Below are 19,136 nucleotides of genomic sequence, written 5' to 3' on the forward strand. Positions count from 1 at the left end.
GGAGGCGTGACGTCACCTGAAAGCCTCCCGAGCACGTTCGTGCTACTCAGACTCAAGTGCGCCTGCGTGTATTTGTACGCAGGCGCAGTAGTTCGATGCTGGGCGAAAACCGGGCACCTTACGCTGTTCGCCATGTTTGTTTTGGGAAATTGATTATAAGATGACTAGAACAAGGAGTTGTAATTTATGTTGACGGCTCACTTTAATGAACCGCCGATAATAATGTTATAAAGGTGGTTATGTGAGGGAGAGAAAGGTTTATTGACGGTAAGGAGTACGAAGTTGGGACAGGTTGCCCTTTGGAAAGATGGCCGCCGTGGCATCAGGTAGTCACGGTGACACAGCTGGGCGTTGGCAGAGCTTGTGCTGTCTGCACGTAAAGCACGTCTTAGCAGCAAGGCGACGTGACCTTCAGCAGCGGGGTTGGTTCTGTCAGAGGGAGATTATGCTGTGCAGACGTTGGAGGGGAGAGATGGGAATATTGGGCTGCCAGAGGGAGTTACTGAGAAGGGAGGGACGACGACCACTGGATTTCCATGGCTGTGTTATGATTACAGATGAGCGGATAAGACACAATTCACATTCGCCTGTTTACACAGTTTTCCACAGAAAACTCAATTCGTGAAGACGTTATTGTCCATAAATTATACTCTGAGGTCTCCGGGGAATGTGGATGTTTGTAAAATTTGCTTTCTAGATGAATAGATGGGAGAACCAGGACTCACAGGCTCTATGAACGGATGTGGAAGCAGGACTCTGCTACTCAGGATCTTAACCTTATAAACGGAGGAAATGGTAGAGGAGGTAAAAGTGGCTGGGACCCTAGGAGGTAGCGACCATGCTATTTTAGAATTTTGGATAACTAGAAGAGGAAGACCTGTGAAGACTCAGACGTCAAGGTTAGATTTCAGAAAGGCAGATTTTAAGGGACTCAGAGAATTGGAGGGATCCAATGGCTGGATATCCTTAAGGAGAAAAATGTCCAGGAAGGATGGGAAATCTTGAAAAATGAGATTCTCGAAGCTCAATCATTAACAATTCCGAAAAGAGGGAAGAATTGGAAGCATTTAAGGAAACCAGGATGGATGAACACAGAACTTAAGCACATGCTAAAAAGAAAGAAAAAAATGTTTATAAAATGGAAAGAGGGAGGCATATCTAAAGAAGAATATAATGCTGTCTACAGAACCTGCAGGGCACGAATCAGATTACTAAAGCTGACAATGAATTGAGGCTTGCAAGAGATGTCAAAAGCAATAAAAAAGGATTTTGGGGATATGTCAAAAGTAAAAGAAAAGTCATAAATACTATAGGATTTTTACAGGATGAAAATGATATGGTAAGACAGGATATTGAGAAGGCCGAACTTTTCAATTCCAGTTTTGCATCTGTTTTCTCTCAGAAAGGAAATATAACATCAACTATTCTTCACTGTCCTATTAAGGGAATAGAAGAATCCAGGATATCTATAAACAGAAAGATAGGAAACACTTGGCTGGATTAAATGAATTCAAGTCTCCTGGTCCAGATGAATTACACCCCAGAGTACTGAAGGAGATAGCAGAAGAAATTTTTGAACCACTCTCTATAATCTTTGAAAATTTTTGGAGAACAGAAGAGCAAATGTTCCTATCTTCAAAAAGGGGAAGAAGGTGGACCCAGGGAACTATAGGCCGGTGAGTCTGACTTCTATACCAGGAAAGATCTTTGACCAAATTATTAAACAACATGTATGTAAGTACCTGGATAAGAATGAAGTGATTAAACAGAGTCAGCATGGGTTTGTAACTAATAAGTCATGTCAGACTAACTTAATTTCCATCTATGACAGAATCACTGACTGGGTGGATCAGGGAAATGCTGTAGATATAGTATATCTTGACTTCAGCAAAGCATTTGACAAAGTATCTCACACAATCCTTTTTGAAAAAATGACTTAAGTATGGAATGGACAAGGCAACTATTAGGTGGTTTTATAACTGGCTTAGTGATCAGACCCAAAGAGTGGCCGTAAATGGCTGCACATCCAGTTGGAAGAATGTCTCAAGTGGGGTACCACAGGGCTCTGTCCTGGGCCCTGTATTGTTCAACATCTTTATCAATGTTTTAGATAAAGGAATTGAGGGTAAAATTATTAAATTTGCTGACGACACAAAGCTGGGAGGGATAGCTAATACTATAGAAGAGAGAGGATTCAAAAAGATATAAATAAACTGGAGCAGTGGGCAGCAACTAACAATGGTTTTTATCAGGGAAAAATGCAAAGTACTACATCTGGGCAATAAAAATAAAAGCATATAGAGAATGGGAGGAATAGGGCTAAGCAACAGCACATGTGAAAAAGACAGGTATACTAATAGATCACAGACTGAACATGAGCCAACAGTGTGATGCAGCAGATAAAAGGCAAATACAATTCTAGGATGTATTAACAGAAGCATACAGTCTAGATCATGTGAAGTCATTATTACCCTCTACTCCTCTTTGGTCAAACCTCATCTGGAATATTCATACCTCCTAAGTTTTGAAGAAGGGAAAGAGGGACAAAGGTTGCAACGCGCCATGGCAAATGTTAAGCCACGCCCCAACCACACACAGTACACAACTAGTCATACCGATGACCGCACCCATTTAGCACTGCTAATCACACTGGTACTGAGGGCACAGTGGCTGGTACTGTGGGCATACTGACAGGTACTGAGGAAAAGAGAAAACAGAAAAAAGAAAGAACAGAGAGAGAAGAAAGGACAGAGTGAAAGGAAAAATAACAGGGAGAAAGAAAGTGGAAGGAAAGAAAGAGCAGAGAAAGAAAGGGGAGAGAAAGAACAGAGAAAGAAATTGGACATAAAAAAAGAACAGAGAGAGAGAAAGGGGAAAGAAAAAAGACCAGAGGGAGAGCAAAAGAAAGAAAGAGGGGAAAGACAGAGCGATAGAGAGAGAAAGAAAGAACAGAGCGATAGAGAGAAAGGGGAAAGGAAGAAAGAACAGAGAGAGAAAGAAAGAACAGAGAGAGAAAGAACGGAGAAAGAAATAAAAAAAGGGGAAAGAAAAAAAGAACAGGGAGAGCAAAAGAAAGGGGAAAGAAAGAACAGAGAGCGAAAGAAAGAGAAAGAAATAGAAAGAGGGGAAAGAAAGAGAGGGAAAGAAAGAACAGAGAGAGAGAAAAAGGGGACAGAAAAAAGAACAGAGAAAGAAGAAAGAGAACAGATAGAAAAAAAAAAAAGAAAGAGGGGAAATAAAGAACAGAAAGAAAGAGGGGACAGTAAAAAACAGGGAGAGCGAAAGAGAAAGAAGGGAAAGAAAGAATAGAGCGAGAGAAAGAGGGGAAAGAATGAACAGAGCGATAGAGAGAGAAAGAAAGAGAGCGATAGAAAGAAAGGGGAAAGGAAGAAAGAACAGAGAGAAAGAAAGGGAAGAGAGAGAGACAGAAAGAAAGAACAGGTTGAAAGAAAGAGGGGAAAGAAAAAACAGAGAAAGAAAAAAGAAAGATTAGAGAGAAAGAAAAAGAGAGGGAAAGAAAGAACAAAGAAAGAAATAAAGAAAGATTCTGTAAAGATACTATAGCAGCCCAGCTCCCATTGTAATGCCCACCTGAGCCTCCCGGTGCAGGACATATCATGATCTGCTCACATGGCCGGCATCCCAGATTCCAAGGTGATCCCACTGTCGGAGGAGGACATGGTGATGGATCTGAAGCACTCCCTGAAGTGCCTCCATAGTTGCGTCACAATCTCCTCATGAAATTACCTCATTTCCGGTCAGCTTCCAGCACATCATTTCCGGTGGAACGTCATGTACGAGTTTTAAAGTGCTTCTCGGGGCTCCGCCGTGTTCTCCTGTGTCCACGGGAAAAGCCTGCTTTGCATGCCACGTACACACGTGGCTCCACTCCGTACATCCCGTACACATATGGCTCCACTCCGTACACACACGGCTCCGCTCCATACATCCCATACACACGGCTCCACTCCGCATACCCCATACACACGCAGCTCCGCTCCGTACACCAAGTACACACATGGCTCCACTCCGCACACCTCATACACACATGGCTCCGCTACGTACACCTCGTACACGCACGGCTCCGCTCCATACACCTTGTACACGCGCGGCTCTGCTCCGTACACCTCGTACACGTCTCTCCTCCGTACACCTCGTAAACACGTGGCTCCGTACACCTCGTACACACGTGGCTCCACTCAGTACACCTCGTACACACGTGGCTCCATTCCGCACACCTCGTACACACGAGGCTCCGCTCCGTACACCTTGTATACACGCGGCTCTGCTCCGTACACCTTGTACACACGGCTCTGCTCCGTACACCTCGTACTCACAGCTCCATTCCGTACACCTCATACACACACGGCTCTGCTCTGCACACCTCGTACACACGTGGCTCCGTACACCTCATACACACATGGCTCAGTACACCTCGTACACACACGGCTCTGCTCCCTACACCTAGTATACACATCGCTCTGCTCCGTACACCTCGTACACACGGCTCCGCTCCGTACACCGTGCACACACGGCTCCGCTCCGTACACCTTGTACATACGGCTCTGCTCCATACACTTCGTACACGCGCGGCTCCGCTCCGTACACCTCATACACGTGCGGCTCCGCTCCGTACACCTCGTACACGCGCGGCTCCGCTCCATACACCTCGCACACACGTGGCTCCATACATCTCGTACACACGTGGCTCCACTCCGTACACCTTGTACACATGCAGCTCCGCTCCGTACACCTTGTACATACGAGGCTCTGCTCCGTACACCTTGTATACACGCGGCTCCGCTCTGTACACCTCGTACACACACGGGTCTGCTCCGTACACCTCGTACACACACAGCTCCGTTCCGTACACCTCGTATACACACGGCTCTGCTCCGCACACCTCGTACACACGTGGCTCCGTACACCTCGTACACACACGGCTCTGCTCCGTACACCTCATACACACGTGGCTCAGTACACCTCGTACACACACGGCTCCGCTCCGTAAACCTTGTATACACATGGCTCTGCTCCGTACACCTCGAACACACATGGATCTTCTCCGTACACTTCGTACACACACGGCTCCGCTCCATACACCTTATACACACACGGCTCTGCTCCGTACAACTCGTACATGCGCGGCTCCGCTCCGTACACCTCGTACACGCGCGGCTCCGCTCCGTACACCTCGTACACACACGGCTCTGCGCCGTACACCTCGTACACGCGCGGCTCCGCTCCGTACACCTTGTACACACACGGCTCTGCTCTGTACACCTCGTACACACGTGGCTCTGTACACCTCGTACACACGTGGCTCCCCTCCGTACACCTCGTACACATGCGGCTCCGCTCCGTACACCTCGTACACATGAGGCTCCGCTCCGTACACCTTGTATACACCCGGCTCTGCTCCGTACACCTCATACACACACAGCTCCGTTCCGTACACCTCGTACACACACGGCTCTGCTCCGCACACCTCGTACACACACGGCTCTGCTCCGCACACCTCGTACACACGTGGCTCCATACACCTCGTACACACACGGCTCTGCTCTGTACACCTCGTACACACACGGCTCCGCTCTGCACACCTCGTATACACACGGCTCTGCTCCGTACACCTCGTACACACACGGCCCCGCTCCGTACACCTTGTACACACACTCTCTGCTCCGTACACCTCGTACAGACATGACTACACACCGTACATCTTGTACACACACCTCGCTCCGTACACCTCATACACATACAGCTCTGCTACATCCACACTGTAAACCCCTCCTGACCCCACAAAGAAACTTCACCTCATCCAGCACCATGACAACCAGCATGACAGAGTCCTGCAGACAACCCCCTGATCATGTGACCCCCTGACTCCTCCCCTCCTGTGACCTCATCACAGGTCCTGTCTGCACAGCTACAGAATAGCCTAGGACATCATTGCAGGCTGCCGTGGATCTCTTTGGGTCGGCGAGGATGGGGTCGGTGCATGGGGGGCGTGGCGGCTCAGTGCAACGCGGGAAAAATAGCGTCCCAAGCGGGACACGGGGGGGTCAAAAACAGGAATGTCCCACGAGAATTGAGACGGTTGCGAGCTATGAATATTGTGTCCAGTTTTGGGCACCACATGTTAAAAAAGACATGAACAAAGTGGAGCAAGTTCAGAGAAGAGTAATCAGAATAGTAACCGGTCTGCAAACCGTGTCCTATGAGGAACGGTTACAGGATTTGGGAATGTTTAGCTTGCAAAAGAGAAGACTGAGAGGAGACTTAATAGCTGTCTACAAATATCTCAAGGGCTGTCACATTGTAGAAGGATCATCTTTTTTTTCATTTGCACAAGGAAAGACTAGTAGCAATGGGATGAAACTGAATGGGAGGAGACACAGATTAGATATTAGAAAAACTTCTTGACAGGGTGATCAATGAGTGGAACAGGCTGCCACGAGAGGTGGTGAGTTCTCCTTTAATAGAAGTCTTCAAGTAGAGCGTGGACAGATATCTGTCTGGGATGATTTAGTGAATCCTGCTTTGAGCAGGGGGTTGGACCAGATGGCTCAAGAGGTCCATTCAAACTCTACCATTCTATGATTCTATGACTCACAGGCTTTCTCTATGAGTGGGTGTAGGAAGCAGGACTCAGGCTTTCTCTATGATTGAGCGGAGGAAGCAGGACTCACGGGCTTTATGAGTGAATGTGGAAGCAGGACTCAGGCTTTCTCTGTGAGTGGGTGGAGGAAGCAGGACTCAGGCTTTATGAGTGGGTGTGGAAGCAGGACTCACAGGCTTTCTCTGAGTGGGCAGAGGAAGCAGGACACGGGCTTTCTCTAAGTGAATGTGGAAGCAGGACTCGTAAGCTTTCTGTGTGAGTGGGTGGAGGAAGCAGGAGTCAGACTTTGAGTGGGTGTGGAAGCAGGACTCACAGGCTTTCTCTGTGAGTGGGTGTAGGAAGCAGGACCCACAGGTTTTCTCTATGAGTGGGAGGAGGAAGCAGGACTCACAGGCTTTATGAGTGGGTGTGGAAACAGGACTTAGGCTTTCTCTGAGTGGGCGGAAGAAGCAGGACTCACGGGTTTTCTCTATGAATGAATGTGGAAGCAGGACTCACAGGCTTTCTGTCATGCCGCTTTCGCCGCGTGATCCTCACCGTCATGCCTGTCATGCCGCTTGCGCTGCGTGATTCCCAGAGACGGGTCCTCACGGCCGCTCCGGGAGCCCCCTCTAGTGCGCATGTACATCTCACCTGACGGCTGTGCGCCGATGCTGGTGCGCACACGCATCATCTCCTGTGCTGGAACTTTCGGCTGGACGACTGTGCCCGGCACTGGTGCGCGCTCTCATCTCCATGCTGCCTGAAACGGTTCCTCTCTATGGTCCTGGGGGACCTGATCCTGCGTTCCTTTCTATAGTCCTGGAGTACCCGACCCAGCAGCTCTCTCTATGGTCCTGTAGGACCTGATCTGGCGTTCCTCACTATGGTCCTGGAGGACCTAATCCAGCGTTCCTCTATGGTCCTGGAGGACCTAATCCAGCATTCCTCTCCATGGTCCTGGAGGACCCGATCCAGTAACTCTCTTTATGGTCCTGGAGAACCTGACCTAGCAATCCTCTCTGTGATCCTGGAGGAACTGATCCGGAAGTCCAAGCGTCCATGCCCTATATCAGGCTGCCTCTTCCTATGGGAGGGGCCGGATTATCGCGTGGCTTCCCAGATAGACCAGCGTGGTCTCTGCTCAGTCGCTCCCCATACTCTGTGCCCCTGCACTCTGCCGTGTTGTGCTTTTCCGCACACGCTCAGTGCTTGTACTTTGTCTCTTGTCCTGTACTTGTCTTGTGTACTGCATCTTGTCTTGTGTTTTGTGCTTGTACTTGTCATGATCTGAATTTGATCTGACAGTTTTAAAAGCACAGAGTGAACTTTTTTTCCTTTTGGCAAGTTGCCAAAGTGACTTGACTGTCCCCGGTGGTGGTAAGTGGTATCGCACTTTAGGTTTAATGCGCACATAATTATGAATCAGGTGTGGGGCTCTATAAATGAGTCTCAGGGTGTGTAATCACTGCTGGTGATATTCATTCATTCATTGTTCTGAGTGGGTGAGAGCCTGGTGGAAGCATGGAGCTGAGGAGGAGTCCTGCGCAGCTTAGCCAGGGGGGACGTGTGTCAGCTATGGTGTCTGGACGAAGGGCTGGCATGGCGTGGTGGGGTCGCAGTGATGGTGTCGGCAGGAAGTGTCTGCATGGACTGGTGGAGTGGCGACTATGGAGAGTGGCACTCACCATGTGGGACTTGGCTGCTGAGCTGGACTCAAGCATGCTTGCCTTCGTGGCAGAAGCTGAACTCATCTTTGGGACTCTGTTTCTAAGCAGCAGCAACTGGTAGTGGACTCTGCTCCAAGGCTGCACTATGGTGAAGGACCCTGTTGGTGAAGGATCCTGTTATGGTGATGGATCCGGGTGGAGAAGACGCACGCAGGTGGAGGGCTCTGTTGCAGGAGCATAAGCACAGAGCATAAAGCTAAGTGGTGTCCCCCTGTATTGTCTCTTTCCCTCATGTGTGTTGTTAGTGCAGTGGTGGGATTAGTTTCCGCACCGACCAATTCCCTAGTGAGGGTTTAGGGTCAGGGCGAGCAAGGGCTTTGAGGTACGCGTGCGGCGCCCGGTGCGGAACCGGCATAGGGAACGTTAGGAGTGCAGGGACACTGGCTCAGGGGAGCTCAGGAGGTCTCCACTTCCCTATTCCCTATCGCAGGGCCCACCATTGTTAATGTTTCCCAGGTCCCCCTTATTATTTAAATTCGCCGTACTGGAGGCGGGGTTTCCAGAATTTATATTAACGTGTAATACCTAAATTCGCCAGGTGGAGGCGGTGTATCCATCTGCACGTTTTATTATTTAAATTCGCCCCACTGGAGGCGCTGTATCCAGGGTCACGTGTGTTATGGGTTCGCCTTGCGGAAACATCTGCGTCCAGACACTCGTGACCATGACATTATCACCAGCCGCGACCGCACACCCCGAGACCCACCCGCAGAGCCCCACACCTGAACCACAACCACAGAGAACCCCAAACTGAAAACCCAAGGTGCGACACCACTAACCACCACCGGGGACAGTCAAGTCACTTTGGCAACTTGCCAAAAGGAAAAAAAAGTTCACTCTGTGCTTTTAAAACTGTCAGATCAAATTCAGATCATGACAGTACTAGTCTCGTGTTCTTTACCTGGCTTCATGTCCTGTACTCCGCCTCGTGTCCTGTACCTTGCCTTGTGTGGGTTTCCTTTCTCTTGCTTCGTTGTGCCCTTTGGCACGGGCTATATCTTTCCTATCCTCTGTACTATTGTGCTCTCTTGCACAACCCAGTTTCTGTACTATGCTTCGCCGTGCTGTCTGTATGTCCTTTGGCCATGTACGCTGCCTTGAGCTATATCTTTGTATTCTGTCCTATCGTGCGCCTTTAGCAGAATTCTTGTCTCGTACTTAGTGCTCTTCCTTGACCTGGCACTGAGCTCTAGCATACGCTCCGCTTCTCTTCTCTTTACCTGGCTCTGTGCTTCAGCCTATATTCTGCTCCTAGCTCTGTACCTAGTCTCTTCCTTGACCCAGCTCTGGGCTCTAGCATACACTCCACTTCTCTTCCCTTTACCCGGCTCTGTGCTTCAGCCTATGTTCCGCTCTTTGCTCTGTACTCTGTCTGTACCTTGCCTAGCCTTGCCTTGCCTTGCTTTCTCCGCGTGCCCTATGCATGCGCCTGGTGTTGCCTTGCCCACCTGTTTGTGCCTCAGCTGTGTCCGCCTCAGTCGTACACGTCTGCTTGTGCCTCAGCCGTGCTCGCCGGCCAGTGACTTAGCTGTGTCCGCCTGTTTGTGCCTCAGCCGTGCCCGCCTCTCTGTGCCTCAGCCTGCCAGTGCCCCAGTCGTGCCCTCTGTGCTTCCTTGCACTCACGCTGCCCCTGCACTGTACACCTCGTGCCTCTTGGCATGCGCAGGCCCTTGCCTGCTCCCTTGCTTGCCTCCCCATGCTTCCTAAGCATGCGCAGGTCCTAGCCAGAACTCTGCCTAGTATTCAGGTCCTTGCCTTGAACCCTGATCCCTGGCGTGCCTCCTAGCACGTGCAGGCCCTAACCTTGAACCTTGGACCCTGGTGTGTTCCCTAACCCGCACCTTGCCCTGCATTGAACCTTGACCCTGGCGTGTCCCCTAACACGCACCTTGCCTTAAGCCCTGAACCCTGGCATAACTCCTAGCATGCGCAGGCCCTAGCCTTGAACTCTGGACCCTGGCGTGTCTCCTAACACGCACCCTGCCTCGAACCCTGGCTTGCCACCTAGCACGTACCTTGCTTTGGACCTTGGGGTGTCCTTGAACGCGCTTTGCAATGTATCACTGTGTCCTCGTATCTATGTCTTGAACGTGGTGAAACCTCGCGACCACGCTTTATTGGAGAAACCCTGTGACCACACTTTGCCTTGTCTTGTACCCTGCTTGTATCCTGCATGTTCCCTGTTGCCAGACACTCACACTTGTGTCTTCCATGAGCCGGCCGTCTGGTTCTAGCAGTCGTGGTGGCTCACCCCCTTGGTCCTGCCCCTGACACTCCCTGTATAGGGGGTGGTCCTCACAAGGTCAGCTCGCCCTAAGTGGGTGGGTGCCACGACCCAGAGGGTCCACTCTAGAAATCTACACAGCAGAAACCGTCACACTTTATAAGTGGGTGGAGGAAGCAGGACTCTCAGGCTTTATGAGTGGGTGTGGAAGCAGGACTCCCAGGCTTTATCTGAGTGGGCAGAGGAAGCAGGACTCATGGGCTTTCTTTATGAGTGAATGTGGAAGCAGGACTCACAGGCTTTCTCTATGAGTGGGAGAAGGAAGCAGGACTCCCAGGCTTTCTCTATGAGTGGGTGGAGGAAGCAGGATTCGCAGGCTTTTTCTACAAGTGGGTGGAGGAAGAAGGGCTCACAGGCTTTCTCCATGAGTGGGTGGATGAGGCAGGTGACAGGAAAGGATTTTTTACAGTTAGTGCAGTCAATGTGAAATGCCCGACCACAAGATGTAGTAATGGCCGACATTAGAACAGCTTTTAAAAAAAGGCTGGAAGATTTCCTCGATACACATAACATTGGGGGCTATAGTTAAATTAGTTACAAAAATGTATAAGTGGTGGAAAAATGTTGAACTTGATGAACTTAGTGCTTTTTTCAAACTATGTAATATGCAGAAAAGATATTTTACCCAGGCTTTCTCTTTGAGTGGGTGGAGGAAGCAGGACTCGTGCTTTATGAGTGGGTGGAGGAAGCAGGACTCGCAGGCTTTCTCTATGAGTGGGTGGATTAAGCAGGATTCACAGGCTTTCTCTATGAGTGGGTGGATTAAGCAGGACTCAAAGGCTTTCTCTAGAAGTCCTGACAAAGGAAAAACAACTTGGTACAGGAATACACTGAAGGAGATCACAGAGAACTTCATATCCCTGAGCTCAGCTTCTCATCCTTTATTCTCTGCTGTCCCAATGTAAAAAAAAAAAATTACAGGTTACAGAGATATATTTAATTATGCACAGGAGGACACCAACTGATAAAAGTGAAAAATGGTGTGTCCTCAATCCAATGTAGTCCCATAAATCCTACACCTTAGCAATGATCATCTTCTTTGATATATTAACTCAGCAGCAGCATATAGCACATAAAGTGCAATGTTTTAACCCAAGGTCACAGTTGGGTCTTTTCCACCAGAAAAGCACCTGAAAAACTCTAAGTTTTGCGAAGATGGTGAAGCGTTGCACTTTATTATCTGTATATTGATCATGAGCTAAAACATGAAAGATGATAATGGATGTTGCGAAGGCTTTAGGTTACGGAGATGAGTCAGAGCTTCTCATCGGTGGTGGCTTTGACCAATTTGACTTTGTCTCCACCAAAGACTGGAAAGATGGGACTGCAGAATTCTGCTTGGCTACATAATGGTCAGTCTTCTTCATCTTTTCTTATTGAAGCCAAGAGAGTCCAGTAGGAGCAAATTATTTCTATGATAAGAGAATTTGTTTCTGAACTGGAGAAGAACAGATTAAAGTGGTTTTACGATGCCTCTTCTGAAGGACGCCGAGAATGGTTAATGGAAGGTCATGGTCACTATGGCTTTTTTGCTCCAGTTATTGTGGGGGGTATTTGTGCCCATCGCCCTCCTGTGGTATTTTTTTTACCTATCTCTAGGACTAGTGACATGACCATTCACAGTCTCATGGCATTGCCTTGTTTTCCTTGGTTGATAGGAGGCCATGATTTCTGTTGCTTGTGGTGCGTTGAGTGGTTTTAAAGTTACAGCTCTACAATTCCAGCACTTTGTGTCGTTACAGGACTGAAGCTTTTACTCGAGTTCAGCGGTTTAAAAAGTTCTTTTCGGATCCTTTGGCCGGATAAATTCTTTTTCTTTTTTTGATATTTTTTAAATTGGTCTTGGAAATCCTTGTGAACCATTTTGACATAACCTTGCGGCTCACAGAAGCACTGGAAGAAAAAAAAAGCACAAATTACTATTATTATAAATTATATTATATTATAAATCTTTTTTCTCCCTCTGGTCGAACTCACGTGACAATTTTGCATGTGTTAAATTTGACTCCGGTGCAAACCACAGATTTTTTTTTTTATAGTGCGTGTCCAATCAAAAATGAAAGTTTCATGTTTTGTTTTATTTGCTGATTTTTTTTGCACCAAAATTCTTAAAAATGGCGCACATGGGTCATGAATTCTGAACCAAATCTAAAATGTTTCTTTTTTTTTTAGCGTCTCTTCAACACCAAAAGTTTCAAATTCTTTGAAAAGTCGCAAAAATACATCAAATAAAAAAACTCCTTCAGAAACTTTACATCTGGCAAGGATTGGAGTGAGAAGCGCCCTATAAATTTGACATTTGGTAAAAATCATAGTGGTTTAAAAGTTGTTTGTTGTGTGTTTTTTTTAAGTTACAGTTATATGTAGAAAAATTAGCCTTTTCTCTGTCGTTATTTTTTTCTTTAAATTTACAAACTTATAGTTAAATAAAGTAATTAAAATGGTTTCCTTCTTTTCTTTTTCTCTTGATCATGAGGTGTGTATTGTGTCAGTTTGTAGTTTGTGCCGGTGTGGGCAGTGTGGTGTTTTTATTATTTAATTTATTTTTTTACCTAATTTTCTAAATATATATTTTTTATATATAATATGAGAACATCAGAGATCTCTGTGAGGGGCATATTCATATATTTAATACAGTATACAGTAGTGTGAAAAAGTGTTTGCCCCCTTCCTGATTTCCTATTCTTTTTCATGTTTCTCACACTTAAAATGTTTCAGATGAGAAAACAAATTTAAATATTAGAAAAAGATAACACAAGTAATCACAAAATGCAGTTTATAAATGAAGGTCTTTATTATTAAAGGGAATCTGTCACCTGAATTTGACGGGCTATTTAAATGACTTCAGTCTGGTCCAATGGGCGGTGTTTCCTATCCATTCCTCCTCCCTATCCTTGGCCGCCGTCTGTAATATTTTCTGGAATTGGAGTAGGTGTCCGCCATAGTCCGCGTGTGCGCAATGCAATCTTGCCTCGCGCACGCGCAGTATGCTTTGCCCAACTGCGGGCAAATCCTAAAAGCATTACTGCGCATGCGCCGGTTAACTATGTTAACTAAGTATGTGAAATACTTGCTCTGCCTCCTGTCTTTCACTACATTCCGTAACCGGTTACAGAAGTAACAGCATTTCAGAAAAGGAACATCATACCAACAGTAAAATATGGTGGTAGTGTGATGGTCTAGGGCTATTTTGCTGCTTCAGGACCTGGAAGACTTGTGGTAAATGGAACCATGAATTCTGCTGTCTACCAAAAAATCCTTAAGGAGAACATCCAGCCAACTGTTTGTGACCTCAAGCTGAAGTGCACTTTGGTTATGCAGCAGGACAATAATCCAAAACACACCATTAAGCCCACCTCTGAATGGCTTAAAAGCAAAATTAAGACTTTGGAGTGGCCTAATCAAAGTTCTGACCTTAATCTGATTGAGATGATGTGGATTGACCTTAAAAAGGTGGCTCAGGTTTAGGGGCAGCTACTTTTTCACACAGGTCCCTGTAGGTTTGGATTTCTTGCTCCCTTAATAATAAGGACTTTCATTTCAAAACTACATTTTGTGATTACTTCTGTTCGTTTAATATGTAAATTTTTTGGTGATCTGACAAAGTGTGACAAAAGTGCAAAAGAATAGGAAATCAGGAAGGGGGTACACACTTTTCCACACCATTGTATATATAAAGAGACAGAGAGAGACACATCAAATTTTTCCAGAAGTTTGTCGACTTTAGTTTATGCATTTCAGGCAAGAGTGGCCCTTAGTCATAGTTGTGTTTGAAACCCGTAAGATAAGCTTGTATTCTCTCTTTCTAGAACTATTTTATATGTTTTTCTCTAAATTAAAGTAAATACTCACTTTGAATGTTTCGTAGAATTCCTTATACCCTCCCTGTAAGAGATAGAGTTCAGGGTAATACAGGTGAGGATACCGGTTCGCTTTTCTGTCCAGGTTTCTGAAAATCCGACATCTTGATTGAGAGAAATAAAAGTTTTCAAAAATACAAGTTAATAATTGAGAATATTTTACTTCCATACTCCCTACCCAATCACTTTAGCCCTTTCCCATTGGAACCAATTTTCTTTTTTTGCTCTTTCATTTTTACCTCCAAATTTTTTTTTTTTTAATGAGAGTTTGTTATATCTTTAATTTTCCCATATAATGTACTGAAAAAGAGGAATAATTTCAAAGTAGGTTGAAATGATGAAAAACATATGACACTGTAGTTATTCAGATTTTGTTTTTACACTGTTCAATGTGCTGTAAAAATTATCCAGCAACATGAAATCTTCCAGTTGCTACGATTACGGTGATACTAAACATACATATTTTTTATCGTTATTATTTCAGTGGTTTTAAAATATGTAGAACTTCACAAACAAAAAAATTTGGTTTGTGCTGCCATTTTCTGAGATCCATAACTTTTTTTTACATTTTTTTTCATCAATGGCGCTGTAATCTCGTTTGTTTGTCAGGTGGCGAGTTGATCTTTTTTCATTAGTACCATATATTCAAATTGCTTTTTTTTGCTTTTTTTAGGGGAGGTGCCTTGATTAAAAAAATAAAAGGGCAATTCTGGCGTTTTGATTGTTTTTGTTTTTCTTTTGTTCCAACAGTAAAATGAACATCACTGAAACCTGTAACCGGTCCTGTAAAAAACAAGTTGTTATACGGCTGTGTCAATAGAAATATATAAAAAAAGTTTTTGGAAGAAGAGGAAAAGATGGAAGTATAAAAATGGACAATTCGGTACGGTGGGAAGTGGCTAAGGACCAAGAAGTTTGACTTCACCTATACCTAGGTGGCTCCACTCAAAGTTTGAGGAGCCCTAATTGACAAAGTGTCTGTTTTCTTAGACAATGCGGATGATAAATGAATAAATCGTTTCTACGCACAGTTTAGGAGCTCTTTCAGAGGAGAATTCGCAGTGAAAGATGACTACTCTTCTGCCAGGGGCAAAGGATGGGCTCACAAGAAAGTGTTCTGAAATTTGGTCTTCTGTATAGAAGTTCAGGGCCCCCTGTTAGAAGCAAAGAGAAGTTATAATCATAATTATATTTCTATAGCGCCAACATATTCAGTAGCACTTTACATTTTTCTTCCGTGTGTGACCAGCTATAGTATAAAATCTGATAATATTCACAACGCTCTAGCTCATTATGAGCGAATAACCATTACCAACACCCAACGGACCACAGTAGACGTTCCTCTTGCACCTCCATTATTTCCCTAACATAAAGTGGCTTTACCTACATCAGTAAGTGATGGAATATCGTTAGAATATGCTGTAGCTTAGCGGTCACTGGGGTCTGACCTGCAGGGCCACCATTGTTCATAGTAATGAAGGTGTTAGGGACGGCGGAACGCACTAAATGTTAAATAACGTAAAGTGCGTTTGCCGCCCAGGGTCCACCGTGCAGAAGGTGTTAACACTGCTGCTAGATAATGGCGGACGTACAATATGGCGGTATAACGCACGCGGTTGAACGTCACTCAGGTTCGCTGAGCGATCTCTGTTAATTCACAGAAACACCTAAGTGCTAAACACAAAAGGCTGAGCCTGTTAACGTCACAGGTCTCAGAGAACTGCTCGTACGGTATATGGTCACAGGAGCTGGGCCCTAGGCAGAGGGTCAGCATCCATCTAGCCCTACCGTGCGGACGCCAAGAAGAGCTGCAGACTGCGACAGACACTGCACTAATCGACAATGCCCGGTAGCAGGCGCACTGTCGGACGATAGCACTGTGGAGGATGCTATTGTGGCTGTAGCTTGCCACTGGCTGGCGCTGACTCTAAGCCTAAGTCCGCAGGTACATGCATCCATCATCATTCACACAGTTAGCCACTAGAGTCTACACTAGCTCATGGCCGAGCGGCCATACAAACCTTTTATAGCCGGGACCTTCCGGAAGCTTCCAGATCCCTGAGATGGACCAATCAGATCACGAGAAGGACCTGGGCATCTCCAATGGGAGATCGTCTTGTGAGCATGCCCAGTAGAGTGCCGGGAGGACTTAGCCTCTGGAGTGGCTTGTTGCTGAGCAGCCTGCGATGCAATTGCTGGCCCAGAGGTGGCAGCAACAGCCAGACCCACAGAGCTGGTCTGAGCAGAGCGTCTGGGACGCCGGGATTGCTGTGCAGGCTCCTCTGCGGATGGTGGAGAATGGGAGACCGCTGAATGCAAGGGTCTGGATACCTGCTGTGCAGCTGCAGGAACCCGATGCCTAACAGAAGGGAGTCACGGCAGTCAGTTAAAATGAGCTACATGCAATTCTCTGCTCTGTCGCTGCCTCTTCATTCTTGGACTTTTTTTGAAGGACCCCCAAGTGATTCTGAGAAATGGCACTGTGGAACATTGAGATCGAGGCTCTGCAGCCCCATCGTGAACAGGGCGGAGGTGCACATGCTCGGCCTCCGCTCTGGGATCTTCTGAGCACTGAGCTTGGGTCTTTCTGCCAATCCTATAGACAAAAGTGGAGAAGAGTGGTGTTTTCCCCTCAAGCTTTAAACATGCCTCAGTCACACCTATCCTCAAAAAGCACTCTCTTGACCCATCCTCTGTATCTAGCTATCGCCCTATATCACTTCTCCCCTATGCCTCAAAACTACTAGAACAACACATCTTGAACTGTCCTCCCACCTCTTTTCTTGCTCCCTCTTTGACCACTTACAAACGCACCACTCCACTGAAACTGCCCCAACCAAGGTCACCAATGACCTATTAGTCGCCAGGGCCAAGCGACACTACTCTGTCCTCCTCCTCCTGGACCTGTCCTCAGCCTTTGACACAGCAGACCATTCACTATTACTACAAACCCTCTCATCTCTTGGTATCACAGACTTGGCCCTATCTTGGATTGCATCATACCTAACAGACCGGACATTCAGCGTATTCCACTCACACACCACCTCACCGCGCCCCCTATCTGTCGGAGTCCCGCAAGGTTCAGTCCTAGGGCCCCTGCTCTTCTCCTTTTACACCTTCTGCCTGGGACAGCTCATAGAATCTCATGGCTTTCAGAATCACCTCTATGCTGATGACACACAGATCTACATCTCTGGACCAGATATCATCTCCCTACTAACCATAATCCCTCAATGTCTGTCTGCTATTTCATCCTTCTTCTCCGCTAGATTTCTAAAACTTAATATGGACAAAACAGAATTCATCATCTTTTCCCCATCTCACGCAACCCCCCCATCGGACCTATTAATTAAAGTAAACGGCTGCCCACTCTCCCCAGTCCCACGAGGTTGCTGCCTCGAGGTTATCCTTGACACTGATCTCTCTTTCAAACCACATATCCAAGCCCTTTCCACTTTCTGCCGACTTCAACTCAAAAATATTTCATGGATCCGTACATTCCTCAACCAAGAATCTGCAAAAACCCTAATCCATGCCCTCATCATCTCCCGCCTTGGCTACTGCAACCACCTGCTCTGTGGCCTCCCCTCTAACACTCTCACACCCCTCCAATCTATTCTAAACTCAGCTGCCCGACTAATACACCTGTCCCCCCGCTATTCCCCGGCCTCTCTCTTCTGTCAATCCCTGCACTGACTCCCCATTACCCAAAGACTCCAGTTCAAAACCCTAACCATGACATACAAAGCCATCCTGAGTCCTCCATACATCTGTGACCTTGTACTTACCTGCACGCAACCTCCGATCCTCACAAGATCTCCTTCTCTACTCCCCTCTTATCTCCTCTTCCCACAATCGCATACAAGTTGTCTCCCGTGCATCCCCCCTACTCTGGAACTCTCTACCACAACATATCAGACTCTCGCCTACCATGGAAACCTTCAAAAAGAATCTGAAGACCTACCTCTTCCGACAAAATAAACAAGAAGGAAGGCACAACAGTCATAAATGTCCATTAAAAGAAAATACTTTATTAGTATAAATGGGTAAAATATAGACCAGGAATTAAACAGGGGGGGAGGGAAAACCAACAACCAACAACCGACAAGCCTACAACCTGCACTAACCACCGATCCACCAAACCGCTGCACGACCAGCTCTACCCTCACCTACGATATCCTCACCCATCCCTTATAGATTGTGAGCCCTCGCGGGCAGGGTCCTCTCTCCTCCTGTACCAGTCGTGACTTGTATTGTTTAAGAATACTGTACTTGTATTTATTATGCATACCCCCTTCACTTATAAAGCGCCCTGGAATAAATGGCGCTATAATAATAAATAATAATAATAATAACGACACCTCTGCTCCAATCACCCAGGGGCTGTGGAGTCTCGTTCTCATGGTTCCAGAGTCTTGTTTATGGGATCACTGTAGGTCCCAATGTTCAGACCCACAGCAATTAGCAAGTTATCAATAGATAGGGGATAACTTGATTTTTGGGAATAACTCTTTAAACACATGGTACATACAATATGTCAACGAAGCGTCATACCTTGATATGTCCTCCCGTGTATTCATATGGATAGCGGCAGTCCACCAAAAGGTATGTCTGTACAACGCCCTGATATCCTCCCCCGAGCAGGTGCGCAAGCTGAGTAT

The 19,136-nt window shown here is 46.5% G+C and overlaps 1 protein-coding gene and 1 long non-coding RNA gene across 3 annotated transcripts in view; one reads left to right on the forward strand and one right to left on the reverse strand.

Moving 5' to 3' along the window:
• Positions 1-396: 396 nt before the first annotated feature.
• On the forward strand, positions 397-18,827 carry LOC141056169 (uncharacterized). The gene is made up of 2 exons (XR_012221586.1): positions 397-1,676; positions 15,226-18,827. It is a non-coding gene; the product is annotated as an uncharacterized lncRNA (long non-coding RNA).
• The window catches only part of LOC141056168 (uncharacterized), a 36,003-nt gene continuing 28,348 nt past the window's right edge, over positions 11,482-19,136 (reverse strand). Inside the window, exons 9-12 of one of the 2 annotated variants that reach the window (XM_073552866.1) lie at positions 19,030-19,128; positions 15,505-15,629; positions 14,468-14,579; positions 11,482-12,508 (exon numbers count right to left, since the gene is read on the reverse strand). In XM_073552866.1, the coding sequence (XP_073408967.1) occupies positions 12,320-12,508; positions 14,468-14,579; positions 15,505-15,629; positions 19,030-19,128 (525 nt within the window). In that variant the 3' untranslated portion in view covers positions 11,482-12,319. Of the gene's footprint in view, positions 12,509-14,467; positions 14,580-15,504; positions 15,630-16,624; positions 16,835-19,029; positions 19,129-19,136 lie in introns of those variants that run through there. The other variant, XM_073552867.1, reaches the window with a different exon arrangement.

The sequence above is a fragment of the Dendrobates tinctorius genome, unplaced genomic scaffold (assembly GCF_039654945.1).
Source record: "Dendrobates tinctorius isolate UK_male_01 unplaced genomic scaffold, ASM3965494v1 ptg000196l, whole genome shotgun sequence".
Taxonomy (NCBI): Eukaryota; Metazoa; Chordata; class Amphibia; order Anura; family Dendrobatidae; genus Dendrobates; species Dendrobates tinctorius.